This window comes from Syngnathus scovelli, chromosome 10, assembly GCF_024217435.2.
Source record: "Syngnathus scovelli strain Florida chromosome 10, RoL_Ssco_1.2, whole genome shotgun sequence".
Classification (NCBI taxonomy): domain Eukaryota; kingdom Metazoa; phylum Chordata; class Actinopteri; order Syngnathiformes; family Syngnathidae; genus Syngnathus; species Syngnathus scovelli.
In genome coordinates this window covers 6582553-6605509 of record NC_090856.1, presented here as the reverse complement: position 1 = coordinate 6605509, position 22957 = coordinate 6582553, and the positions used below count along the sequence as shown (strand labels likewise).

The window sequence follows — 22957 nt, the reverse complement described above, 5'->3', positions numbered from 1 at the left end:
TAGGTATACACGTTATTTAAAAACGACTATAAGTGTTATACTACGATACAAGTGTTTACCAGCTCAGTGGCCTGAGAGGAGAGTGTCCGCCCTGAGATTGGGAGGTGGTGGGTTCAAACCCCTGCCGAGTCATACCAGTGACTATAACAATGGTACCCATTTCTTCCCTGCTTGGCACTCAGTGTAAGGGGTTGAAATGGGGCCCCCCCTGCTGCTCACGATCATTGGGACTTTTGGCACTCAGTGTAAGAAGTAAGGTTTCAAAAGAGGCTTTTATTTTGAAAATGACCACGTACAGTAAGTTTTCAATTTTGAAAATGACCATGTATTGTAATAAGTAGGGCTTTATTTTGAAAATGTAATAATATAAATAAACTCTGTTTTGTAATTTTTAAATAAAAGCCTTACAATACATAGTATTTTTTTCTTACAAATGAACTATTAAGGTTAGGACACAAAGCTGGAAGTTACATCAGTAATAGTCTAGGTTAAATTAAAAACATGCACAACCACATACATGAATTGTGATCTTTTTCCCTCAAGTGTGAACAAACAACAAAGCAAAACACATTTGCATATGTGCTGAAAAAGACCATGTGGTCGCCATCTTTTTTCTCTCGTGCACTGACCTGTCAGATCTAAACCAACCTTCTTCTCCTTTTTGAATCGCTTTTTTCACACTAGCCACTAAGTGGCGTGGCATGATGACTCTTTTAGCTTACCCTGGAAACTCATTAAGTCGTTCATCTGCTGTACCACTTATCCTCGCGCGGATCGTGGGTGTGCTCTATTGTAAGTAATATGCAAAGTATTTTTCTTCCTAATGCCTGTCTCAAATGCATACAGCATCGTCGTAAAACTAAAAGTGAAAGCAACTGAAATAGAAAGCCACTGGAGCCTCAGCATTGTTTTTAGTCTCGAGTCCTGACCATGAGATTGACCCCCCTCCCGCGCCCTCCTTATGTTTCAGACAGTATGACCTCACTGAGCAGACCACCTGCCTTGGCTGAGAAAATAAGTGTACAGTGAGTGTGCAGGCCAACAATAGAGTGACGGTTACTCTCATCTAAACATGGTCACTAAGGGAATTGTTGCATTGCTGTAGGCAATGAGGAAAAACCATGGGGGTCTGATTAGTGGTGTGCCTGCCTCCGAGTAATTAATGACCAGTTGCACAGTGGACACACATGCACACACCCCTAAAACACACATGGACACAGTTTGGCTTCAAGCCATAAGACTGTGTGGACAGGATGGGGGTGAGAAGGGGTTAAAGTGCATCAAAATAAATTAACCCTAGATTACGATCATGAGTTCATTAAATCGTCTTAAATTCTTAATCTGCTTTGAGCACACTTGTGTGCATGAAAACATTTGGCCCTGTCAGATGAGAGGAAGGTGCAAAGCAGCACTGACAACGATGGGAAAATGTAAGTTGAAAGATAAAGAGATGCATATTTTTTTCAGTTGCCGCAAGCAAGATAGATACATTTAGGCTAAGATTTGGAATTAGTATATTGAAACCTCTTGAGGAAAAAAAACATGCTGGCTTCCTTTTTATTTGCTCATACATAAAGCGGAGAAGCAGCAGCAGCTTTTTAATCTCCCCAAAAAAGCAGCTGCTGAGTGTCAGCAGGCTGCAGGATGAAACCTGAGTAGCAGCAACAGCAGCAGATCTTGTAGTGTTAGAAGATTAGCTGATAGCTGTTCTGGGGAAGGCCCACCACCCCCACACCACGACCTTAAATGTGACAATACAGCAAGTCTGAATTGACCTGAATCAGTGCATTTTGTTATATATTATTATTTATGTATTTATTTTTTAAATTATGCTTTGCTTTGATACAGCCATGCTATGCCTGAGACTGTCAGGTTGAAATGTAAATATTGACTTAATTACCCTGTCAGACATGTTAGGACATGCTCACACTTCTTCCTCCTTTCCGTCGAGCTTTCATCCATCAGACTTATCAACACCAAAAGAAAAGAATCTTAAATTACCGATTTATCCGAATCATAGGCAGGAACAGTAACATTATTTAGGGTTCCTTTTTGTTTCGATTTATGCTGTGGTGCAATTTGTTGCTTGCTGTAATTTTCTATTTATTTGGATTTCTTGTGTTTTTGTTCATTTCTATTTGTACTACAGTAGTATGGCAGTATTACACTGCATAAACATTGCTTGGGGAGTTAAAAATGTCACCCGTATGATTGCTGAAGGTTTTATTACATGAGGAAAGCGTGTTTTGAATTTAAGTGGGAAGTCAACTGGCATCACAGAACAAAATGTCTTTTGAGATTGTCTGACACAGTCAACAACTATGTATCCCAGCACTTGCTTATAAACTACTTTAATGATGGCCTTGGATTGTTGCAGTATGTGTAAAAGTGACAACCGTGACCTTACATGTTGATAGGCAATTCTTTATAGAAATTTACACTATTAAAAGCAGCCTCTAAAAGTACGTGCATGTTGATGCTGCATCCACCTTAACATGACGGCCGCCTTGGAACTTTCACAGAGCTCGCAAGCATTTCAATTGTTCGGAGAATGCGAGGAATTCTGCCTGAGAAACAATCTCATGGTTCACAGCGGTGCTTGAACTTGCCATCATATGATCATTAAAGACTTCTGGTTATGTGGAGCTGGCACAAGAGCAAGGACAAGGTTAATCCCGGACATGCTGATAGTTAGGAATTCCAGAGAGTTATGGCGACGGACAGGCGGACGGTGGGAGGGAGGTTACTGATTTCATAGCAAGTTTTTTAGTTTGTTCAAATGATCAGGTTTTTGTGAGGTTAAAAAGGAAACCGGGGGAAACTACAGTAATCTCTCGTTTATCGCGTATAAGTGGTTCCAAAAACCACCCGCGATAAGTGAAATCCGTGAAGTACGGCCACCAACAAGTACTGGGCAGGCTAACGAGTTAGCGGAAAGATAATAATTTGCAATCATGCTAACATGCGAAAACGGACTTCTAAAGGAATGTAAATGAATATTTAGAGCAATACTACATTGTCCTAAAGGTTAAACACATGTTTCCTCAATTTAGAAGTTTTATTTTGACTTTTAAATGTTTTTTTAATTTGGAAAAAATATCCACGATGTAGTGAATCCGCGATAAACGAAACGCGAAGTAGCGAGGGATCACTTTATTGCAAGTGTCGTAATCCACCATTAATGTGGGCCATAATCTATAAACCCTAAATCTAATTTAAAACCCTACTCTGAAACCCTAAACTTAGTTTGCAACCCTACTTCAAAACCATAACCCCAGTTTGAAACCATATCTGATGAAACTATCCCAGCTCACGCCAATCGCTGGGCACACAGAGACCAAAAATCATCCACACCGTCACTGAGCGCTAACTAATCCCATACTGATCCCACTCAGTTATTGTTTAACATTAGACTCGCCATGACACTTGCTAGCCGGAAGCTATACTGCATTGAGTTTGTTTAGTGTACCTAATTCAGTGGCCCTGTGGGGGTTGTGAAGAGTGGAGCACAGAATAATAGGCATCTCGATTCTTGAATGTGATTGGTCAAAAGCTCCAAAGAGGGGAGGAGCTAAAAAACACCGCAGACTGCTGCTGTGCGCTCCTCCTTTTTCTCTTCATTTATTCAACGCTTGCTGTGGTGGATACTGACTAGCTCCCTAACTTTTTCTCCTCTCCGAAACTTTCGTCGGGTTTGTGACAAATGGCTGACAAGCATTCCGACTTTTTAACTCACAGATTAGTCTTAAACTGGGAAAGCTGGTTTGCTTGAATAGCGATCAAAAGAACACGAAGAACTTTTGCGTGGAGTCGTGAAAGTCGACACTAAAAATCCGGAGACGCGTCGCGGCCATCTGTTTAAAGGTAAGTTTGTGTCCACGAAGTGTTTACTTGACTTTCCTGCATGCTTGACAAGTTGTATCGTCCGCACACGCACACATTCCCGTCCTTATGAGCGGAATTTCATTTTGGGGGGGTTGCACAAAACCCAATTGGATTTCACGCCGAGTCCGTCCACGCAAAGCCCGCACAGTCCAGTGAAATTCAAAAGACGACTTAATGTGATCCGGCGTGGAACAAAAGATAGAATGGAGGCGAGTGAAGCGCTCGGTGCCATGCAGAGTTTATTACTACTTTACGACTTTCGGGTTGGTTTGTAATTACAACGAGCAGAAATGGGTTTAAAATTGTCAAAATGGGCCAGTTTTTGAAGACTGCTTGCATAAGAATGTCACTCTTAAAGCGGTGGTTTGAAAGGTTCTTTTGTAGTAGTCTTGCCGTTTGACTTATTGTTCGCATGTGTCACAATTTCATGACTCACCAAGTAAACTAACCAAAATAAACATTTGTAATTATCACCAAACAGTGTTATTTTACTACATCAATTATTTTAAAGAGAACTACACATTTATTCTATTCTATGTTTACTTTTGGTGGCTGAATATAATGATTGGGAGCAGCACAGTGGAATAGATGGTTTGATGATTTTAGAATGTATCACATTCAAAAGTCAGCTGGAACAGGCTCCAGATCACTCACAATACTAATGAGCATAAGCGTAATATAAATAGAAAATGGATGGATTATTATTTCTTGATTAAGATGACAATTTTTTGTGATTAACATGCATTCCTGAACAGAAAAAGTTGAATGTTATTCTTGAGAGTAGTGCAGTGGGTATGTGTAATAGCTATCCGCCTCACAATTTGAACAAGAGTTTGAATCGCTACTCCATATTTCCCGTGTGGCAATGAAAGATATTTGCAGAGCAACACTGAAAGGTGTATCGGGATACCAGTATTGTTAATATTGTGACCGATGTTGTTAAAAATGATCGGATCTTATGCTTGATTGATGAAAAGGTGAATTAAGTTTGAAAATTCATCAGAGTGGGGGAAAAGGTGAAGAGCTCACTGAAACTGAGAAGGTCTGAGAAGGCCTACAGTGATGACATGATATGACATGACAGGTGGCCTCATACATTTTTACTGAACAACCTTTGGGAAACCCTGGTGCTTCTACATTTTTAGAAGAACATACGTTAATGCAACATACCTGTAAAATTATGGTCCTGAAAAAGGTGGGGCAAAAAAAGATACCTTGGAGTCTAATAATTAGCCCAGTTATTGGACTGCTCTGTGAAAGGAGAGGAATTGACGGCCATCTATTTCTGACAGGTTTTGAAACACTGCCTGCAGTTCCACAGCCAGCAGGGTAATTTATTGGCTGTCACAGTGGCTGGATTTCACTCGCAGCCTTGAAATGTTTATAGGGGTGGAAAAATGTGATATAAGGAGGCACACCGGTGTCATTACTAACAAGTGTGTGTGTGTAGGCTAGTTGTATGGGCATTCTCCAGGGTTTATTGATATTGCCTGTGGAAGCGTGCTGTCGGCTTACCTTTTAACTCCTTAAAGTCTAAAGTTCATTTCCGTAACTACGCATCAGAGTTTTATCACTGCCCAACAAACTGTTGTTGGCAACTACCCTGTTTAGTCAGGAAGGAAAGGGAGTGTTTCTCCCATCAATAAATAAATATAATAAAACTGGACACTGTTGTAAACCAAGGCCCTTGTGTGCTAATTTCTTCTTTTTTTGTTTCTTGCCAGCTTGAAATTCAAAATGTCCGTCACTAGCCACGAAAACCGAAAGTCTCGCTCCAGTTCCGGCTCTATGAACATCCAACTGTTCCACAAGACGTCACATGCCGACAGCCTCTTGACACAGCTCAACTTACTTCGCAAGCGTAAAGTCTTCACAGATGTCGTCCTGAAAGCCGGAAACCAGGCCTTCCCCTGCCACCGGGCCGTCCTGGCATCCTGCAGTCGATACTTTGAGGCCATGTTCAGTGGTGGACTGAGGGAGAGCCGTGACGCCGAAGTCAACTTCCACGATTCTCTCCATCCGGAGGTGCTGGAACTGCTGCTCGACTACGCCTACTCGGCCCGAATCATCATCAATGAGGAAAATGCAGAGTCCCTGCTCGAGGCCGGAGATATGCTTCAGTTCCATGACATCAGAGATGCGGCGTCGGAGTTTCTAGAAAAGAATCTCCATCAGTCCAACTGTCTGGGGATGATGTTGCTGTCAGACGCCCACCAGTGCCAGAGACTGTACGAGCTGTCGTGGAGCATGTGTCTGGGAAATTTCGCGACCCTTTACAAAACCGAGGACTTCCTGAACCTTCCCAGAGACAAAGTGCACGAGCTGATCCTCAGCGAAGAGCTGGAGGTAGAGGACGAGAGCCTGGTGTACGAAGCTGTCATTGATTGGGTCAAGGCCGACATGGAGCAGAGACACAGCGAACTGCCAGAGTTACTGCGCTGTGTCCGTCTGGCGCTTCTACCCGAGACGTACCTCCTCAACAACGTGGCTTCAGAAGAGCTGGTCATGTGTCACAAGGTGGGCCGAGAGATTGTCGAAGACGCCGTGCGGTGCAAGATGAGGATCCTCCAGAACGATGGCATCGTGACGGGATTCTGCGCCCGGCCCCGAAAGGTTAGCCAGGCCTTGTTGCTGCTTGGAGGACAAACCTTCATGTGCGACAAAGTCTATGTGATTGACAACAAGACCAAAGAGATCACGCCCAAAACTGACATCCCGAGTCCCAGAAAGGAATGCAGCGCCTGTGCCATCGGTTGTAAGGTAAGCACGTCGTTAAAGATACCTGAACATCTGAGACCTTGAAGAATGGTCCTTGAAGTCCGGTTCCTTGTGTTGCAGGTATATGTCACTGGAGGGCGTGGCTCTGAGAACGGGGCCTCCAAAGATGTCTGGACCTATGACACATTGCATGATGAGTGGTCCAAAGCGGCACCCATGCTAGTTGCCAGATTCGGACATGGCTCAGCAGAGTTGGACCACATACTTTATGTTGTGGGAGGACACACTTCTCTTGCAGGATCCTTTCCCGCCTCCCCGTCAGTGTCACTAAAACAGGTGGAGCAGTATGACCCACAGACCAACAAATGGACGCTGGTGGCTCCGCTCAGAGAAGGCGTGAGCAACGCCGCTGTTGTCGGTGCTAAAAACAAGCTGTTTGCCTTCGGAGGAACCAGCGTCAACAGAGACAAATATCCCAAGGTTCAGTGCTTTGACCCTTGCCAGAACCGATGGTCTGTTCCAGCGGCGTGTCCGCAGCTTTGGCGCTACACGGCAGCGGCGGTGGTCGGAAACCATGTCGTCGTGATCGGGGGCGACACTGAATTCTCGGCCAGCTCGGCGTACCGCTTCAACAGCGAGACGTACCAGTGGTCGAAGTTTGGCGACGTGACTGCCAAACGAATCAGCTGTCATGCCGTGGCATCGGGAAACAGACTATACGTGGTCGGGGGGTACTTTGGGGCTCAGAGATGCAAGACCCTAGACTGCTATGATCCATCTTCAGACTCTTGGGACAGCGTGACCAGCGTTCCTTACTCACTCATTCCCACGGCCTTCGTCAGTACATGGAAGTATCTGTCGGCCTAGAAACGCACGAGTGCGTTAAGCCTCCTACGGTGAGTAATTCTAGCCTCCGGAACACCTCGCACCGGCTCAGGTGAATGTCAGTTTGAGCCGGACTAGGCCGGTTTCCAAGCCTGCACTCATGCCAGTGTTGCTACTGGTTACAGTTACACATTATCTAGCCACTGTGGTGACCGGGTGTTGGATAAACACGCCGGTCTGCAGAGCTGGAGGAATGTCAACGCGTTGCTAATTACAGAGCAGAGCGCCGCAACACAGGACCTCTGTCATTGGATCGGGCCTCTAGTCGTAGTGCCAGGTTGATGAATGAGACCGTGCCATCAAGTCAGGAGTCAGCAGCGTCCAGAGATCTGCAGTTAAGATGAGCACAATGTTTAGGGCGTAGAGATCCAACCACAGTGGGTGAAAATCTGTGATACCGAGGTATTACGTTATGTTGAAAAATATGGAAAAAAAGGTTCTCCAAATAAGAGACAAAGTGTGCTCGCTTCAAGTTGAACTGATATTTTGAACAAAGACGAGCATTGTATTTTCTAACGCCACAATGTTCAAACTATACAATTTTGTCTGAGAGGTTGAAAGGGAAGTCAAGTCAAAAAAAAATCTTTACGGCGAGGGAAAACTGAGCAACTCGCCAAAGTCACATTCAAAAGTCTGCCGTTTGTTTTTATTGTTGGTTGGCGGTTTGTTTTTATTGATCATTTTCGTCGAACGTAAACTCGGGGTGGGGTTTTCGAATGACGACGAGAGTCGTTCAGCTGCACGCGTGTGCACTTAACGTTTATGTGCTGTTGATTCATTGGTTTTGAGGGATTGCTTTATTTTGATCACAGCCCGTAATTTTTTCTATCCCTCTTTTTTAACTAAAATACAGTTTCTTTTATGTGCGTAAAGAAGCTTTGATCTCTATAAGTGCAGTGTATAGAATGTGAATAACAATTCCCTCAGTGTTGTGCCTTTCCTATAGGCATGTTATTTTCACTTTGACAGATCGTTTTTGGGGACTTGACAAAAACCACATTTTTTTTTTTAGTCCGGTAAACAACATTGTAACTTCCCTATGGGCGTGATGTGCAATGCCAAGACGATTACGTATAGCTGAGGGCGTCTGCTGTCCACAGCTGGTTGGGGTATGAGCTGGGGGAGGGGCAGAGCAAGGACCACTGCATCTGTGGCACGCATTTTGGTTTTTGGGGACATGGTTGGAGACAGACAGGCTGGCTTAGGAAAGATCAAGGCACCGCATCCCTCTGCAGTTACCGTGGCGACCGCCCCCAATGCCTTTGTTTAATTACAGCAGAGAAGGGGTAAGAAGAAGCCGTGATCTGCAGAGGCAGGAGAATAGTAGTTGTCTTTTTTATCTTGTGGCATCAAAATAAAATAAAACTCCACGCACATGCAGAGTTGCAAGTGCAGCGCAAGACCAGAAGAAGCAAAGCTATATTTTGCCCATTTTGGCAGCCGAAACTAATGCCTGCCTAAAAATACTTAGCTCCAGAGGCTGTCAACTTTCAGCTGGGGTCAGAGAGGCAAAATAATAGTGTGCGTGTGTTTCATTTCATGTTTATGGCAGGGTTGAAAACCTCCACTCAGCTGTTTTTGCCGATCAATTTTCCTCCCCCTCACTCTCACATATGTACGCAGAGATGGTGACGCACAGAAATATACACAGCTGCATTGCTGACATTGCCTGTCCTGAAAAATAAGCCATCCAACCTTCCTCTAATTTGGGAGGAATGAAGGTGTGGCTTGCATTCTTAATAGTAAAGATGTGTGAATGCTGCTTGTAGTTAGTTGGTGAGAATAGTTAAGAAATAGCGCCTAAACGTCTATGCTACATATGTATTCGAATAGCACTAAATGCAACAATGTTGCAGTCTTTTGTTTTGGCTCCAAAACGTTTGTTGTGTCATTTCCATCCAACTGTTTGTCGCCATTAGTGCGTCAAGTGAGCTGGAGCCTCTCAAAGCTGACTTTTGGCACATTTAAATGATTTTAGAACCTCACAGCGTGTTTCGGGAATGTAGGTGGGAGGCCGCGTCCCTGGAGACAACTGACGCAAACAAGGAGAGTACTATTCAAAACAGGAAGTTGACTGTCAACAAGCCAGAAACGCTAACAACTATGGCACCATGCTGACCAATGTTTGAAGGAAAATAGACAGCAGTAACTGTAGATTATTTTTTTGAAGAGGAGCCTGAGGTTAGTCTTGTGAAAAAATAAAGTATTACAAAGGCAAAATGATTGCATACTCTTGCTTAAGGCGCCGTGAGGGTGGGACAACTAAAGAGCAGATTTGAACTACAAGCTGGACTGGGAATAAGCAAACATTTAAAAATTAGTCTCAAAGTGGTACTTCATGAAAAACAACACTGTAAATGTTGAAACTGGCCATCTGAAAAAACAAGACGTTTGGAAGAGTTCAGCGTGCGCATGAGTCATAACCAAAACAAACTATGGAGGAGGACTATGTTGCCTTCAGGAAAGTTCACATTTACCATACAATGCTGAAGTCACATCTTCAACTAGTTTTTTTTTTTGTACAATCTCAATTTGTGCCTTTGAGCAGACAGGGTGGAACCAGACCTCTGTGCGTAAAGTTCAACACAATGCCCCCCGCCCTTGAAACCAGTCAAGTGCGACAACCTCACAAATGACTGTTATCTATGCTTCGGCCTTTTGTCTCTTGACCATACGCCCGCCCCTCCTCATCACTCCCCACTCATCGCCTCTCGTCACATCAAAATCACAAACATAAGCGCCACTCTAACGGCTTCAACCGAAGCCGTGTGATGGACTACACCTGGCGGGGCCAGGGGTCGCCCAGGGGGAGTCGTCGGCGAGCTCGTGGCGTCCCGAGACAGCTGCTGTAAAACGGAAAGGTCACAGTGGGATCAGGGAGGAGTGCCGAGGCCCCCCGTTCACTCAATACTAATGTTTTATTAATGCCGCGTCGCGAGTGCCACCAGGAGCCCAAAGTGAATGAGGCTTTTATAATTGCATCTGTGTACCTCACGCCACCCAGCTTCCACACGCACACAGTTATTAGCACGTGCACACACACACACACACACACACACACACACACACACACTTGGTGTCCAGTCGTCCCTTGAGTGCTGATTTGCATAATTCTAATGGACTTTTTATGAGGCTTTTCTCTGTGCTGTAAGTTAAGAGAAAGCAGAGAAGATGCTTCCAATGGCTGAATAATCGGCCGCGCTAATTTGATTAGGCCCTCAAAAAGCAACGAGCCATCATAGAGTTCCAGAGGCCTCTTTGGGGAAGCCAGCTGGCATGAGCCAAAGTGTGTCTGTGTCTGGTAATTAATCTTGAATTACGTAATATTGGCGCCTATGAAGTGCTACCCAAGTGGCACGTTTGGAGTTACACAGGCCCTCTTTTGTTCCAGTCTTTTACCTCAAAAGATGCCCCATTCTGCTCTGCAGCTGCACCAAGAAGCTGCTCCCGCCACTTTTATACAGCACAAACAATGCTAATGATTCACGTGAAGGTCAATACAGTGGAATGCAGGTCATTAGTAAACGTGGCACGCTGGACACGGACGGGAGGCACACAGAATAAAGATATGGTGGCCGTGTGAGGAATTGGGAAGACGCAGCTGTTATCTTAATAAATATGGAGATGCGGTGTCATTATATGCACATGCTATTTGCTGGATAAATACGAGTTGTACGTTAGGTAATTGTTGGGGATTACTTCATATTGTCCATAGATGTCAGGGTGAATGGTTGTGCCCTGTGATTGGCTGGCCAGCAATATGTACCCTAAGTGAGCTGTGACGGGTTCCAGGTCACTCGAGACTTTAATCAAGACGAATGCTATAGGAAACTTTTTGGGTGTTTCTGATTGGCTAACACGGTCTTGCCAATGAAACTTGTTGCTTTGGCGTAAATGTTCCTGTCTGACTCTGTTCTACACAGAGAACATACAAATGACACACAGGAGACCCTGAGTCCAGATTCAAACCCAGAACATTTTGACTGTGAGGCAGACATGGTAACCGCTAGGACTTAAACCATGCTAGAAAAAAATTAAATGCCGTCCAAACGTTCTAAAGGAGTGCTTAAACGCACATGTAGATGCACATGCAGTCCCTACAAAGCCTTTAACAGTTTCTACAAGCAATGTTTTTTCCTCTGAATTAGGCTTGAACTACTTCCCATAATAAGCCTAAGAAGTTAGGTAATGCTTTTAATTCTAATTAGCTTTCTATTTAGGAGGGTTCACGGGGGCCATTCCGAGGATCGCGGCACTGATACACACTCTGGCATGTTTTTAGTGTGTAGTGTTTGTTGTTTTTTAGACCAGAAAATAAGATAAGATTGAATATAGTACACAAGTAATGACTCTGATAAAACTCCAATTATTACTCAGTAAAGAATTTAGAATCGAAAACAGACATAAGACCATGTCGACATTGTTAGGCCAGACAGCTAGACGGTGAAAGCTGAGTATAAAAAAGCAATGAAGCTTATTATTAAAAAGTAATGATGGCCGTCACTCAGTAAAGTACAAACAAGTGGGAGCAGCTTTGTCATCATTCCCACTTGAGAAAGATTAAAGACGTTGAAGCACTCGACAAGCGCAGGCATTAACCTGTGCACCGGCAGACAGTGGTTACTTAAGTAGATTATTCCGCTAACTGTACTTGAGTATTTTCCACGTTTCTACGCTATCAGCACTTTCTAATCTTTATGAGGCTTTCACACTGGATGTGCTTTGCATGGCATTTATCGAAGGGATGATGGCGACCCAGCTCAAGCTTGCCATATTGCTCACTGGTTGCTAGGCGACCGAACAGTAAGTGGCCTGGTGCCTCGACATTAGAACATGGCAATATGAATTTGTCACCCCTAAAAAGCCATAGTTAATCCCAGGCTCATCTCTGAGCAGCAATGTGTGAACAGCAGTAGCATTATAGCATGGTTTAGCTACTCGGTCTTCATCAGCCAAACAAAGCGACCACAGTCAAACAGGTCGAGATGAGAGAGCAAGCGCTCATCCGCTGACAAACGACGATAATTAGGGGTAAACATTGCGTTCCTCCCTCTGAATATCCAGTGGAACATTCCATGCTAACTGCAGGGCACTCAACTATCTGCGGTGGCAGCTGGAGATCAGAGATGCCAAATATTTAACAAGAGTTGTCAAAATGGTGCTCAACTGCTGCAGGAATGTTAACACGCTTCCAAGAGGGAGGCCTTCGTGCTTTGGCCAGTTGCAGCAGATCATTTTCACAGAACATCATTACTGCCTCCAAGGACTGCGTTAGCAGGATTGTGTAAAAATCCATTTGATTTTGGAGACACGTGCAGATCTACTTTTTTTTTTTACGTATTATTGACAATTTCTAGCAATTTGCTGATTTTCAAAAATAGGTTCTAGGTCCCAACGGCCCTCAACAGGATAAACGGTCCAGAAAATGACAGATTACGTTTCATTGTTCTTGGCATTCCACATGCCTTGACACCGCCAATCTTCATGTTTTTTAAAGTCGGTACTATGATTCTTCTACGAGATTCCATATGGATGATGTAAGCCACTGCTGATCACTCACTGGCAAAGCAGATTATCATAGTACGGATAATTCAATGTCAAGGAAGTATGTTGAAGTGATAAATCTGAGAAAAAAAAGCTTTGTTGGCGAGGAGTTTAGCCGGGCGACTTAATCGCACATTCCTTGAGGGAAGCGGGTCGGTGGCGCCGTAGACGCTACGCCTTAGCTAAGCCGTATAGAATGTCTCTTTGACAAGCTGTCGGGAGACCTGGAGGCCTCGGCGCATTCTTGTGTGGTCATGTACCCTCGCTGGGTCGTCACCGGACCGGAACATTAATCTCCTTCTTTCACCTTCTCTCCACAGCAACGAGGATGAAGGGCCCGTGTGTGTTCCCCGCTGGCGTTCCCGCTATCGTCAACATTGGACTGGCTCGATTCCTGGAAAGTGAAGACTGAAAGAGCGTCTTCATCGCCTCCTACCCACCGGATGTGTTTACCCAGAACATCTTGTGTGACTTTCCCATGTAGCCCCTAAGCCGGTGCGGTTGCCATGCGCTCTTTGGAACACGTCAAGCACAGCCGGGGGAGGCCCAGGGGGCAGAAAGCTCCGTAACTTAACGCCTGATGTTTGACTGAAGTCCTGCAACATTTAGCCAAAAGCAAGTCTTTCCTTCCTCCTCTTCCTCGTCACACTGGGCTTTCCCTCAGGTGTACAGTAACGTATCGAGCTGCTGACTGACCATTGAAACTCCATCGAGTGTACAAGCTCTATTTTTAAACATTGGACTTGGTCTTCCCTCAAGTTTAGCCAGCTTTAAATTGTATCTTCCTCCTGACATGAAAATACAAACTGGCAAAGCCCCATTACAGCTGAAGAAGTTACTTATTTTTGTGTGTGTCTCAGGGTTATGTATATTTTTTTACTGCATGAAGAGGCGCCATGAACTGTACTCGCTCCAGATTGGTGACCTCTTTATTGTCTGTTTTTAACAATGCTCTCTTCTTTGTGTGAATGTACAAGTTTCATGACAAAGGTTTTCTAGGTGACATCTGCAGTGTTTTTTCCCACCTGAAAGTTCTAAAGCGTGCTTCTTAAAAGTGACAAAACCTGACTAGTAAAACTTTGCGACATTTCCATTGACAGATGTGTACCGAGTTATTTATAGCTACTGTATCATGTTTTTGTTTTTCATTGGAGCATTTTAAATAGACTGACAAATAGTTTTTATATTTTCTTAATAAGTGATCATTTCTTTTTGATTTGCACAGTTTGTATGAGCTCTCTTCGTGGTCTTAACTTTATTAGTCTTAACCTTTTTGAATCAAGCTAACTTAAGTTGATCAGACATGCTGAAAGACTGTCTGTTACTTCTCTTCCTCTTAAATGTCAATAAAGTAATATCCTGTTCAAAGCAGCATCTATTTTGTCTGTGTTGTCTGTTTTCCAGGGGATGCTTGGAATTACGCAGCGCAAACAAAATATGCTCCACACATATTCAGACAATTAGTTTCCATCGTGGATTTGAAATAAACCACTCTAAATGTGAGCTTGTTATTTTAAGAGAAAGAATATATGAAATTCTCTCCAGTTCAAATGGTTTTCAAGTTGTGCACAAGGCGGTATGAATATTAAATGGAAATTTTCTGTGCGCTGTTAAAACATGCTCTAAATATTTAAACAGCAACGGAAATGCAACTCACTTAAAAAGGCGCCGATATGTTCTACCCAATGGAATGTGAATTCACAAAGTTTAAGGCTTATAACTGGAACGGTGTGATGCAAGTTAAATGTTTTTCAAGATTGGCGCTATTAATTGGATGTAAACAAGTGGCGGCTCCAGAAATCCCCCAGTGAGGCGAGGCTGTGGCACTCAGTGAAACATGTGGACACGTCTGCATGGATCAATGTTGCAAACTCATTTTCCAAGGATGTTGCAAAAGGCGGCTCAGCTCTATTTGTTGCTAAAATGATGTTATTGTATGAAAAATGTTATAAGTGGAACATTACATAGATTTAGTGTTCGGTTAATTATGCCAAATTCACAATTGCAAGAGGGTGTGCACACTTATGCAACTAAATTATATTTAATACATCTCTAAATTAGGATTTTCAAATATATTTCTACATAAATGGTGGGAAAAGCTAACTAAGGAAAATCTTTGACAAAAAAATGTTTGCTACATCAGAAAAAAAAAGTCATTTGAACAGGGGTGTGTAAACTTTTTACAATCAGTATTGGTGTTATGTAATGAAAAGTTTGCTTTTCAGATTGCTAAACGTTTCCAAATCAATTTTAAAGGTAGCTAAATTCATTGCTGGGTTGCTAGGGCTGTCCAAAAAGTTGCCAAACCTAGCTAATAAAGTACAAACTTGGCATCAACAGGTGCAACCACTCATCAAAGCTTCATTTATGGATTCTTAAAGACAATGCAGAAGAAGATGAAACACGGCTGTTTGAAAAGAAGACTGGGGGGTATAGTTGGCGGTCAGCGGGTACACAACTGAAGGTCCACTCAATGGCTCCTATTGTAATGCAAAATGCGCAAAGGCGAGCAATTTCAAACGCAACGCGCCGACAACGCCATTAACCGACGTGAAGAAATTTTTCATTTGAACGTCGGCTGCAGACAAAAGAACATCAGAGGCCGCCAAAACAAAAAACAGATTAGGCGAGGGGGGACTAACTGCCGAAACAATCTGTGCATATGGAGGGGGATTTTGTGCATGTATAAGGTGGGAGGAGCGTTGTTTGGACTTCTTGTTAAAGGAAGCATTGAGGTGGAACGGACAGAGACTTTTGCACATCCAAATATTGGTGTGTGTCTGCTGGCCTGAGACCCCCAGCTGGGGCCCCCCGCCTGTCTCGCAAAGACACAAAGACGCCTCTTGATGAGGCTACAATCAACGTCCCTTTGCAGTCCCTAGAGGGGAGAAGGGGGGGGGGGGTGTCATGGGACGCGTCCGCCATTGATCAATGTGCACCTTCTGGCCAAAAGCAGATTGGGTGTCTGATGTCTTCTAACTTTGAGGCAACAGTAGTTCAATCTGTTTGCTGACAAGAAGGTCAAGCAAAATATGGAAATTTGGGCCCATGGTGGAATATTTATTTTTCTGGATAGTTTCTAACTATAGTGGAACATCTAAGATTAAACACAAGTTTTAAATCAAGCAAGGCCAATTTTGTGGCTATATTATGACATTTGTGGAACGTTTTTTTTTTTTTTAATTTTGTTTTGTCTAACCTTAAATGGACGTCGAGCGTATTATTAAAAGCACATGGCCCGGGCACGTGTGTGGTAAGACCACAAGTGGTACAGTATAGAATCGGCTCCACTCGCCTGAGTTTGTTGTGGTCGATTTTCCATTTCAGGAAATTGCAAAAACCACTCCGCATTGAATGCATCGGTTGGAACTAGACTCAACAACGACATGAATGGAGGAGATTCTGGCTCGAAGAACAAATAATATTACTGCCGTACTGAGAAGCTAAGCTAAAGTACAGTACGGTTTAGCCAAAATTTCAAATATCAGAATCGGAATTAATCCGCTGTGCTGCTGACGTAGGATATTAAATCCTAAACTTTTGTTTAAAAACTGCAGCAAGACAAATCCCATCAACACAATCAATACCACCGATCATCATTAGACAATCATTTTAAAAGACTAAAAAGCTTAAGGGCAATTATCCTCTTCCTAATGACACATTATAACAGGATGACCCTGAACCGTACTGAGAGCCGCACTGCAGAAGGATATTTCTGAGCCAACATTTGCTCAAATTTACTCCCCCCACCCCCACCCCCCTGTGCTGAGGTCTCCCAGTGGAGTCATGAGGAGCAAACAGAGTGAGACAGACAGACTGTCAGCAGTGCAACCGCTGGAGCAAAAGAAGACTACTTGTCTTGTGTCTGCTGTGCATGCGTGCCACAAAGCCATTGAGTGTGAAAAAAGGGTCCAGTTGTTGAAATGTTTCTAGGATCAAAACATGCCTCTTAGCAAAAGTCAAAAACAAATGCTAAACCAAATGTTACTATTTTAGTGTATAATGGTCTTTTCATTGCACATTAAAGCATCTTAAATGGATTTTTGTGGATAGTTTCCTACAAGACTGGAACGTCAAAGGATAAATGCGATGGGGGAGTAGCCTTTATCTTTCGTGAAAACATTTTTTTTTTTTGTCCATGCAATTGAATGGGCATCTATAATTCATGGCTTTTCACTATTTGTGGTCCAGCGTGGTCCCTATCTGCCAATATAAAAAACGCTGACTTTGACAATGAGAGATGATGGTGCTTCATTATTTTTCCAAATATGTACTCATAATTGGTGTTAGAATCTCAGTAAACAAAGAAAATCTTTTTTTTTTTTCTTAACACATATTGTAGATTTTTTTTGTTAATTTTTAAGCATCAAACTGTTGGTATATAACCATTTTTTATTTAGTTAGCCCAATTTAAAATTCAAAGTTGCATGTTAAAAGGCATATTTTTCAACTCCTATTTTTACTTTTATTATTACATTTCCTTGCACAATAGATTCATTAGCCAGCAGTCTAAAGCTGGGAGGGGGCGAGAGGCCCCCGGTGAATTGTGACTCCAAAATGCAAATCGCAACTATTTTCACATTTGCCTTCCGATTCAAATCCCACTGAGTAAAATCTCTATTGTTGCAACAACAAACAATTTGATGAATGTGGGTCATCCTTTTGTCTTCCCTCCAGGTGGGAGGACCATCACTGGATGAGAACATGCGAGCACACAAAAGCTCCCATCCACATAAAACAGCTGATGAGCAACAAACGCGAGTTGGTGGACATTCCCGGCGAGGCCGACATACTTTGATTTATGCGCTTTGTTTACAAGACTCCGTTTCTCTTCCCCACAAAGCCCTTTGTTACGCTCACACTTTGCTGGCTTAATCGACACTTCCGCTTATTCTCATTAATAAAACATAGCGACACGCTCCCAGCCGGGGTGGAAGAGCGCAATAGTCGGATTTGATATGTTGCCTGAGGTGACACGCGCACATGCATTTGAATACAAACACACGTTCCGTCAATCAAAGGAAGCTCGGCTTTTGCCACTTGCAGTTAATAAAACTTCACAAGTGTGACGCAACCCCCACCGACACGCCAAACTGAATTTTCCAGATAACACGGAGTGTGTGTGTGTGAGCATGTGTCATCATGTCCGGTTGACCACCTCAGATGGGATGTGACACAGGATGAATAATACAATAGAGAGACATCCGTATGTGTCCACAGCATCTGCTCCTGTCTGGGGGGGGTTGACGTGTGCCCCACCCCACAAACCACATTCACAAACTAATGAAGCTGACACGTGCTGGATTAGACATACAAACACACTCGGGGGGGCAATTGGAGGGTCTGACCTTTAGGGTTTTACAGCCCTCTCTTTCTCAATTTATGATGAGAATAACATTTCAAGATAAAAATGGTAACTTCAATTCTCTGGAAAGTTTGTGTCCAACTTGAATAAAACTGCAACATAACGTCTCCAAAATGTGCATTCTATCTCTTTCATATGGGAACAAGAATCTGAGCTATAAGAATATATGGCCTCTGGCAAAATAAGAAATTTAACGGAGGTCTAAGACCTTTGGCGCTCGGCTTACTCTGCTTTTGATATTCTAAATGAAAACGAAAAAGATGAAGGCTCAGCTGAGGCTTGATCCAAACAATGAATGATTTATGGGTTGGAAAGCAGTCTGGGAGCGGGGCAAAGGTTTGTTGCTATTTCTGATCTAGCCGACGCCACCTCTGTTGTCTAAGTCCTGACGGACTGACAAAGGAATGATGGAATCAAAAAAGAAGAAATAGAAAAGTATGGGGAGGAGAAGGAAACGGATGCAGCCGGCAACAATGGAGCCGTCTGGCTCGGTGGTGGAACAGGTTTTTCCAAGGCCGCGGTGCTTTTCATGGGACTTGGTGACACATAATTGAGTCAATCTACTTGATCCACACCTAAAAGCGGCAGAAGATGACCAATAGATTCAAACGTGAGTCACCATTCATTTAGCTTCTCCTTAGTGGACTCGACGTCATGAAGGAGCGCTGACTCAGCAAGTTACACAGTACGAATCACGAGTGACAGCTGAATATATTTTCGAGCAAATACCTCTCTGACAGTGTTAGTCAGGTAGCAGCGGATTAAAAAAACACCCAGAACCTGGAGTCGGTGTGAGATTTACAATAATTTGGCACTTGGATAACAAACTGGAATTTAGGGGGAACATAATTCTTCGGATTTATGCTTCTTGGCTCTGAAAAGTAGCCAGCAAATGTGGAAAGACATACTCTGGAAAATTTGCTATGAGAGTGTAAAGGTGAGAAACTGGATATTTATACTAAAACATTTACTGTTTCCATGACAACTTACTTTTAGAGCATAAAATATTTCAGCCTAAAATCGCGCCATTTCCAGGCAGTCTGAAATGTCTTCAACTTAGCGGTTGGCTAGGGTGGTTGTCTCCTAAAATGAAGGTTGCGAGTCGGCCCGCCAGGTTCCCGTTGACTATTTTGAAATATTAGCCACTGTATTGGAAACAATGCGAGGTGAATTTAGACATTTCTTTCCTTCAATACATTCAACGTTTTGGTTCTTATGAATGTGCATTTCTGATTTTGTGCTCACCACAATTTCAAAACCAATTCTACAAAACAAATGTGGATCGTAAACATGGCGGCCAGTTGCCAGTCACGTGGAACAAAAGGTACGATCCAATACAGACGTAAATCAGGAAATAAAAGCTGAAATGTTGCTCCTTGGTGGCAAAACCAAACGTTTTCAGTCTACAAAAGCCTTTATAAGGAACTCACAGCTGGCCTGGGAACACCTCAGTAACGCCAAAGGCACCCCCGCTAAGACGGCTGCCCCGTGACTTGGAGCGGAGTGGATGAAAAAGGATGGATGGATGGATGGATAAAGGCGTACTGTACTGAATTGTACCCAACCTGACTGCCGAGTGAAAAGTGCTCTTTTTGTTCTTTGGTTTGGTCCTTCCTCCTCCCCTTAATAAAGCAACAAGAGAGTCATTGAGCATTGCCAGCGCTGCTTCTAAATCAGAGTGCGCTTTCAGTCCTCCCGAACGGGTCCGCATCCACCGTGGCACAAAAGAAGGAAGTGCCGAGGAGGCTGCGCACAGTCACGCTCACTGTTTGTCCAGTTTACTGCTCAATTTGGATCTTTATGGTTTTGGCGTCCTGTTTACACTCTGTTCTTCTTTAGCCAACAAAAAAAATAAAAGGCAGCAACAAAAGCGTGCCTTCGGGTTCAGAACCTAAGCATAAGCACCTGCACCTTAAGCGTCACTCTCGTAAAAAGAATAAGTCCTCCTCGCCGAGGGCACCTTTGATTGCAGCGAGTAAATAAAAAATGCATCAGCTTTACTTCCCCGCAGGCCTTTTCTTCTCTTTTGCTCCACATGCATTCCTCCCAAAAAGTGACACACACACAAATGTGACACAAAAACATTGCACAAATGCCGCTTCTTTTAGGGTCCTTTCCCAACACTAGCTTGCCCCCATCTTCAGTTTCTCACTTGGGGAAGATTTTCCACACACAATGCCAGCAGGCTATTTGACTTGGCACCACTTATGTGTTTGGCTTTCAATACCAAAAATGTGTGTATGAGAGTCGTTTTGGAAAACGCCACATAGACCTCCCACACAGAGTGGTGAAACACAGATGGAAAATGCTTCAAACTGCCGACAGCCGGCTTAACCAGACAACACGGTGGTTGCGCTAATTGTTTTAGAGCTTTGACAGCAGTCAACAGTTACTTACCAAAATGAATTGAAAAGACGCTCAAGGTTTTCATGCTTCCAGAAATGTCAGTCGTCCACCATTTGCATAGCGTAGGGTGGAAAGACAAATCAAAAACATGAGGATCCTTTTTTCTTTGTTATTGAAAGGCCATGATGATATCATAAATCATTTAAATCTTAAATAAACCGAATTGTAGCACTTTGGAGGGATTATAAACTAAAGCGCGGAATCACGTTTATCAACAACAATCATCTTTGTTATTTCTTCCCTTTTGCCCGGCTTCTTTCGTAGATACGACATAAAAGATAAGCAAAGAACTTCAATCATGCCGACTTGAACTAAGAATCAATGAACCAGACCACACTGTCATAAAACGAGACACATTAACGTGTAACACCGATTGAACCATAAAAAAAAAAAAAGAAGTGGTTGTATGTCAAAAGACTCTGGCTAAGAAGAATGAGGTTACATAAGGAGTGTCTCCGAAGGTTGCTTATCTTTGTGGCATCACCTTGGATTTTAGAGGAGAGGACACATTGTGCACGCTCGGAAGAAAAGCCAGCTTTGTGTTTGAGTGTGGCAACAACCCTGAGATAAAACATCCATCCAGAACATTCCTTCATAACCTAGCTTGATCAATTAGTCAAGAATGCTCAGCCTGGGGCCAAAATAAACATGAGTGATAAAGCACATCTGTCAGAAGGTAATACATTTGGATTTTTTTCATAAACAAAGCGGTGGGTGGAACGTTTTCTCCCAAGGCGCTTTATCTCTTCACTCCACAATCTTCGATTTTGAGGTATCATCGAAAGTGCTTCATCGGCCTAATTTTTATTTAAGTATTTTTTTATTTTTATAAGGTATGTCAATGAGTCCATTAACATGATCAGATATTTATACAGTGCAGGTGTGGGTTGAATTTTGGGACGCTAACCTGGGGTCATCAAGTGCGACCTTGGGAATTATGACTTCAATTCTGGAATTCAAATGATTAGAAAATGTCTCCTCCAAGAGCTGCTCTAATCTCATTAGATCAAATTGCAATTAAGATTGTTTTGTATCCTATTACATATATATGGACTTTGGATCCTAAAGAAATTCAAAATCCAGCTTCTTATTTTTCAGATGCTAATTTGACAGCCTTGGTGTCTGACAACTCTTGTATTTGTACTAATAAGTAAGATAATGATCGTTATGTTTTGCTACGGAGTCAAACTAAAGAATACTTCAAAAAACAGACTCCTAAAAGCTAAGAAACCAAATTAAAACCAAGTGTAGGCCAAAAAAATGAGATGTGTGTGTGTTTTTGAGGCCTTCAGGGAGGTTTTGCGTGTACACGTGTCTCTGTGGAGCATCTGTTTGTTTAACTTTGCGGCCAGAGGAGGATCAGGCGTGGAATAACTCCCAGTTTGCCGTATGACATTAAATTCCTCGGAATCCTATAGTGGTTTTCTGGGAAGGTTTGATGTGAGGAGGTAAGGCTGCCCTGAGGGTCCAAATACTTCCGATTGTGGAGAGAGTGTCATGCCTGAAAATATAATTTCAAGTTGGGCCAGATGCTGGTTGTTTTTACACCACCTGAAAAAATACTCAGGTCTCCAAGTATCACCACTAGGATCAGGAATAAAATACAGTAGCGTAGTTGGTTTTATTCCTAAAAAAAATATTTAATATTATTGTAGATTCAGAAGCATATTTTTCTTATTAATCTGGTCTAAGTAAATGAAGCTCCTCCGCTAATTTTAAAATAGCTTCTTAGCTATAAAATGCAGAAGATAGCACCAAAGCAATAGTTTTATATTTGACATAGTTCACTGTATTGCATAAATACAGGATGTTTTCTCAAGTAAATGTTGAACAGGTAAGGCAAGACAAAAGTGCATACCTGGACTCAAAAGATTCCAACATGAGGAGAAATCATTTCTTTGGGCATCATGTCTTTGTGCAATTACTGTGATTGCTTTGCCAGTTGCTTTCTTGAAAGAAGGAGCGGCCTAAACAATGGTTAAGAGAAAAATGTGAGATGAAGCAAGCAGATATATTCTCACCAAAAACATCACTTACTGTTTATGCTTTTTTTTTTTTTTTTTTTTTCTTATTTTTCCACTTGCATAATGGTTGAAAATCTTGTAATGTCATTAGGTTCCCCTTCAGCGAAACGTTTCAACCCATCCTTCCGTT

At 42.9% G+C, this 22957-nt stretch overlaps 1 protein-coding gene across 1 annotated transcript; it reads left to right on the top strand.

The window, feature by feature from the left end:
* Nucleotides 1–3610: 3610 nt before the first annotated feature.
* enc3 (ectodermal-neural cortex 3) lies at nt 3611–14404 on the top strand. Its single transcript, XM_049727573.2, has 4 exons — nt 3611–3864; nt 5610–6645; nt 6724–7499; nt 13353–14404. The coding sequence occupies exons 2-3, from the start codon at nt 5623–5625 to the stop codon at nt 7468–7470; spliced, it is 1770 nt and encodes a 589-aa protein (XP_049583530.1). The 5' UTR covers nt 3611–3864; nt 5610–5622; the 3' UTR covers nt 7471–7499; nt 13353–14404.
* The last annotated feature ends 8553 nt before the right edge of the window (nt 14405–22957 follow it).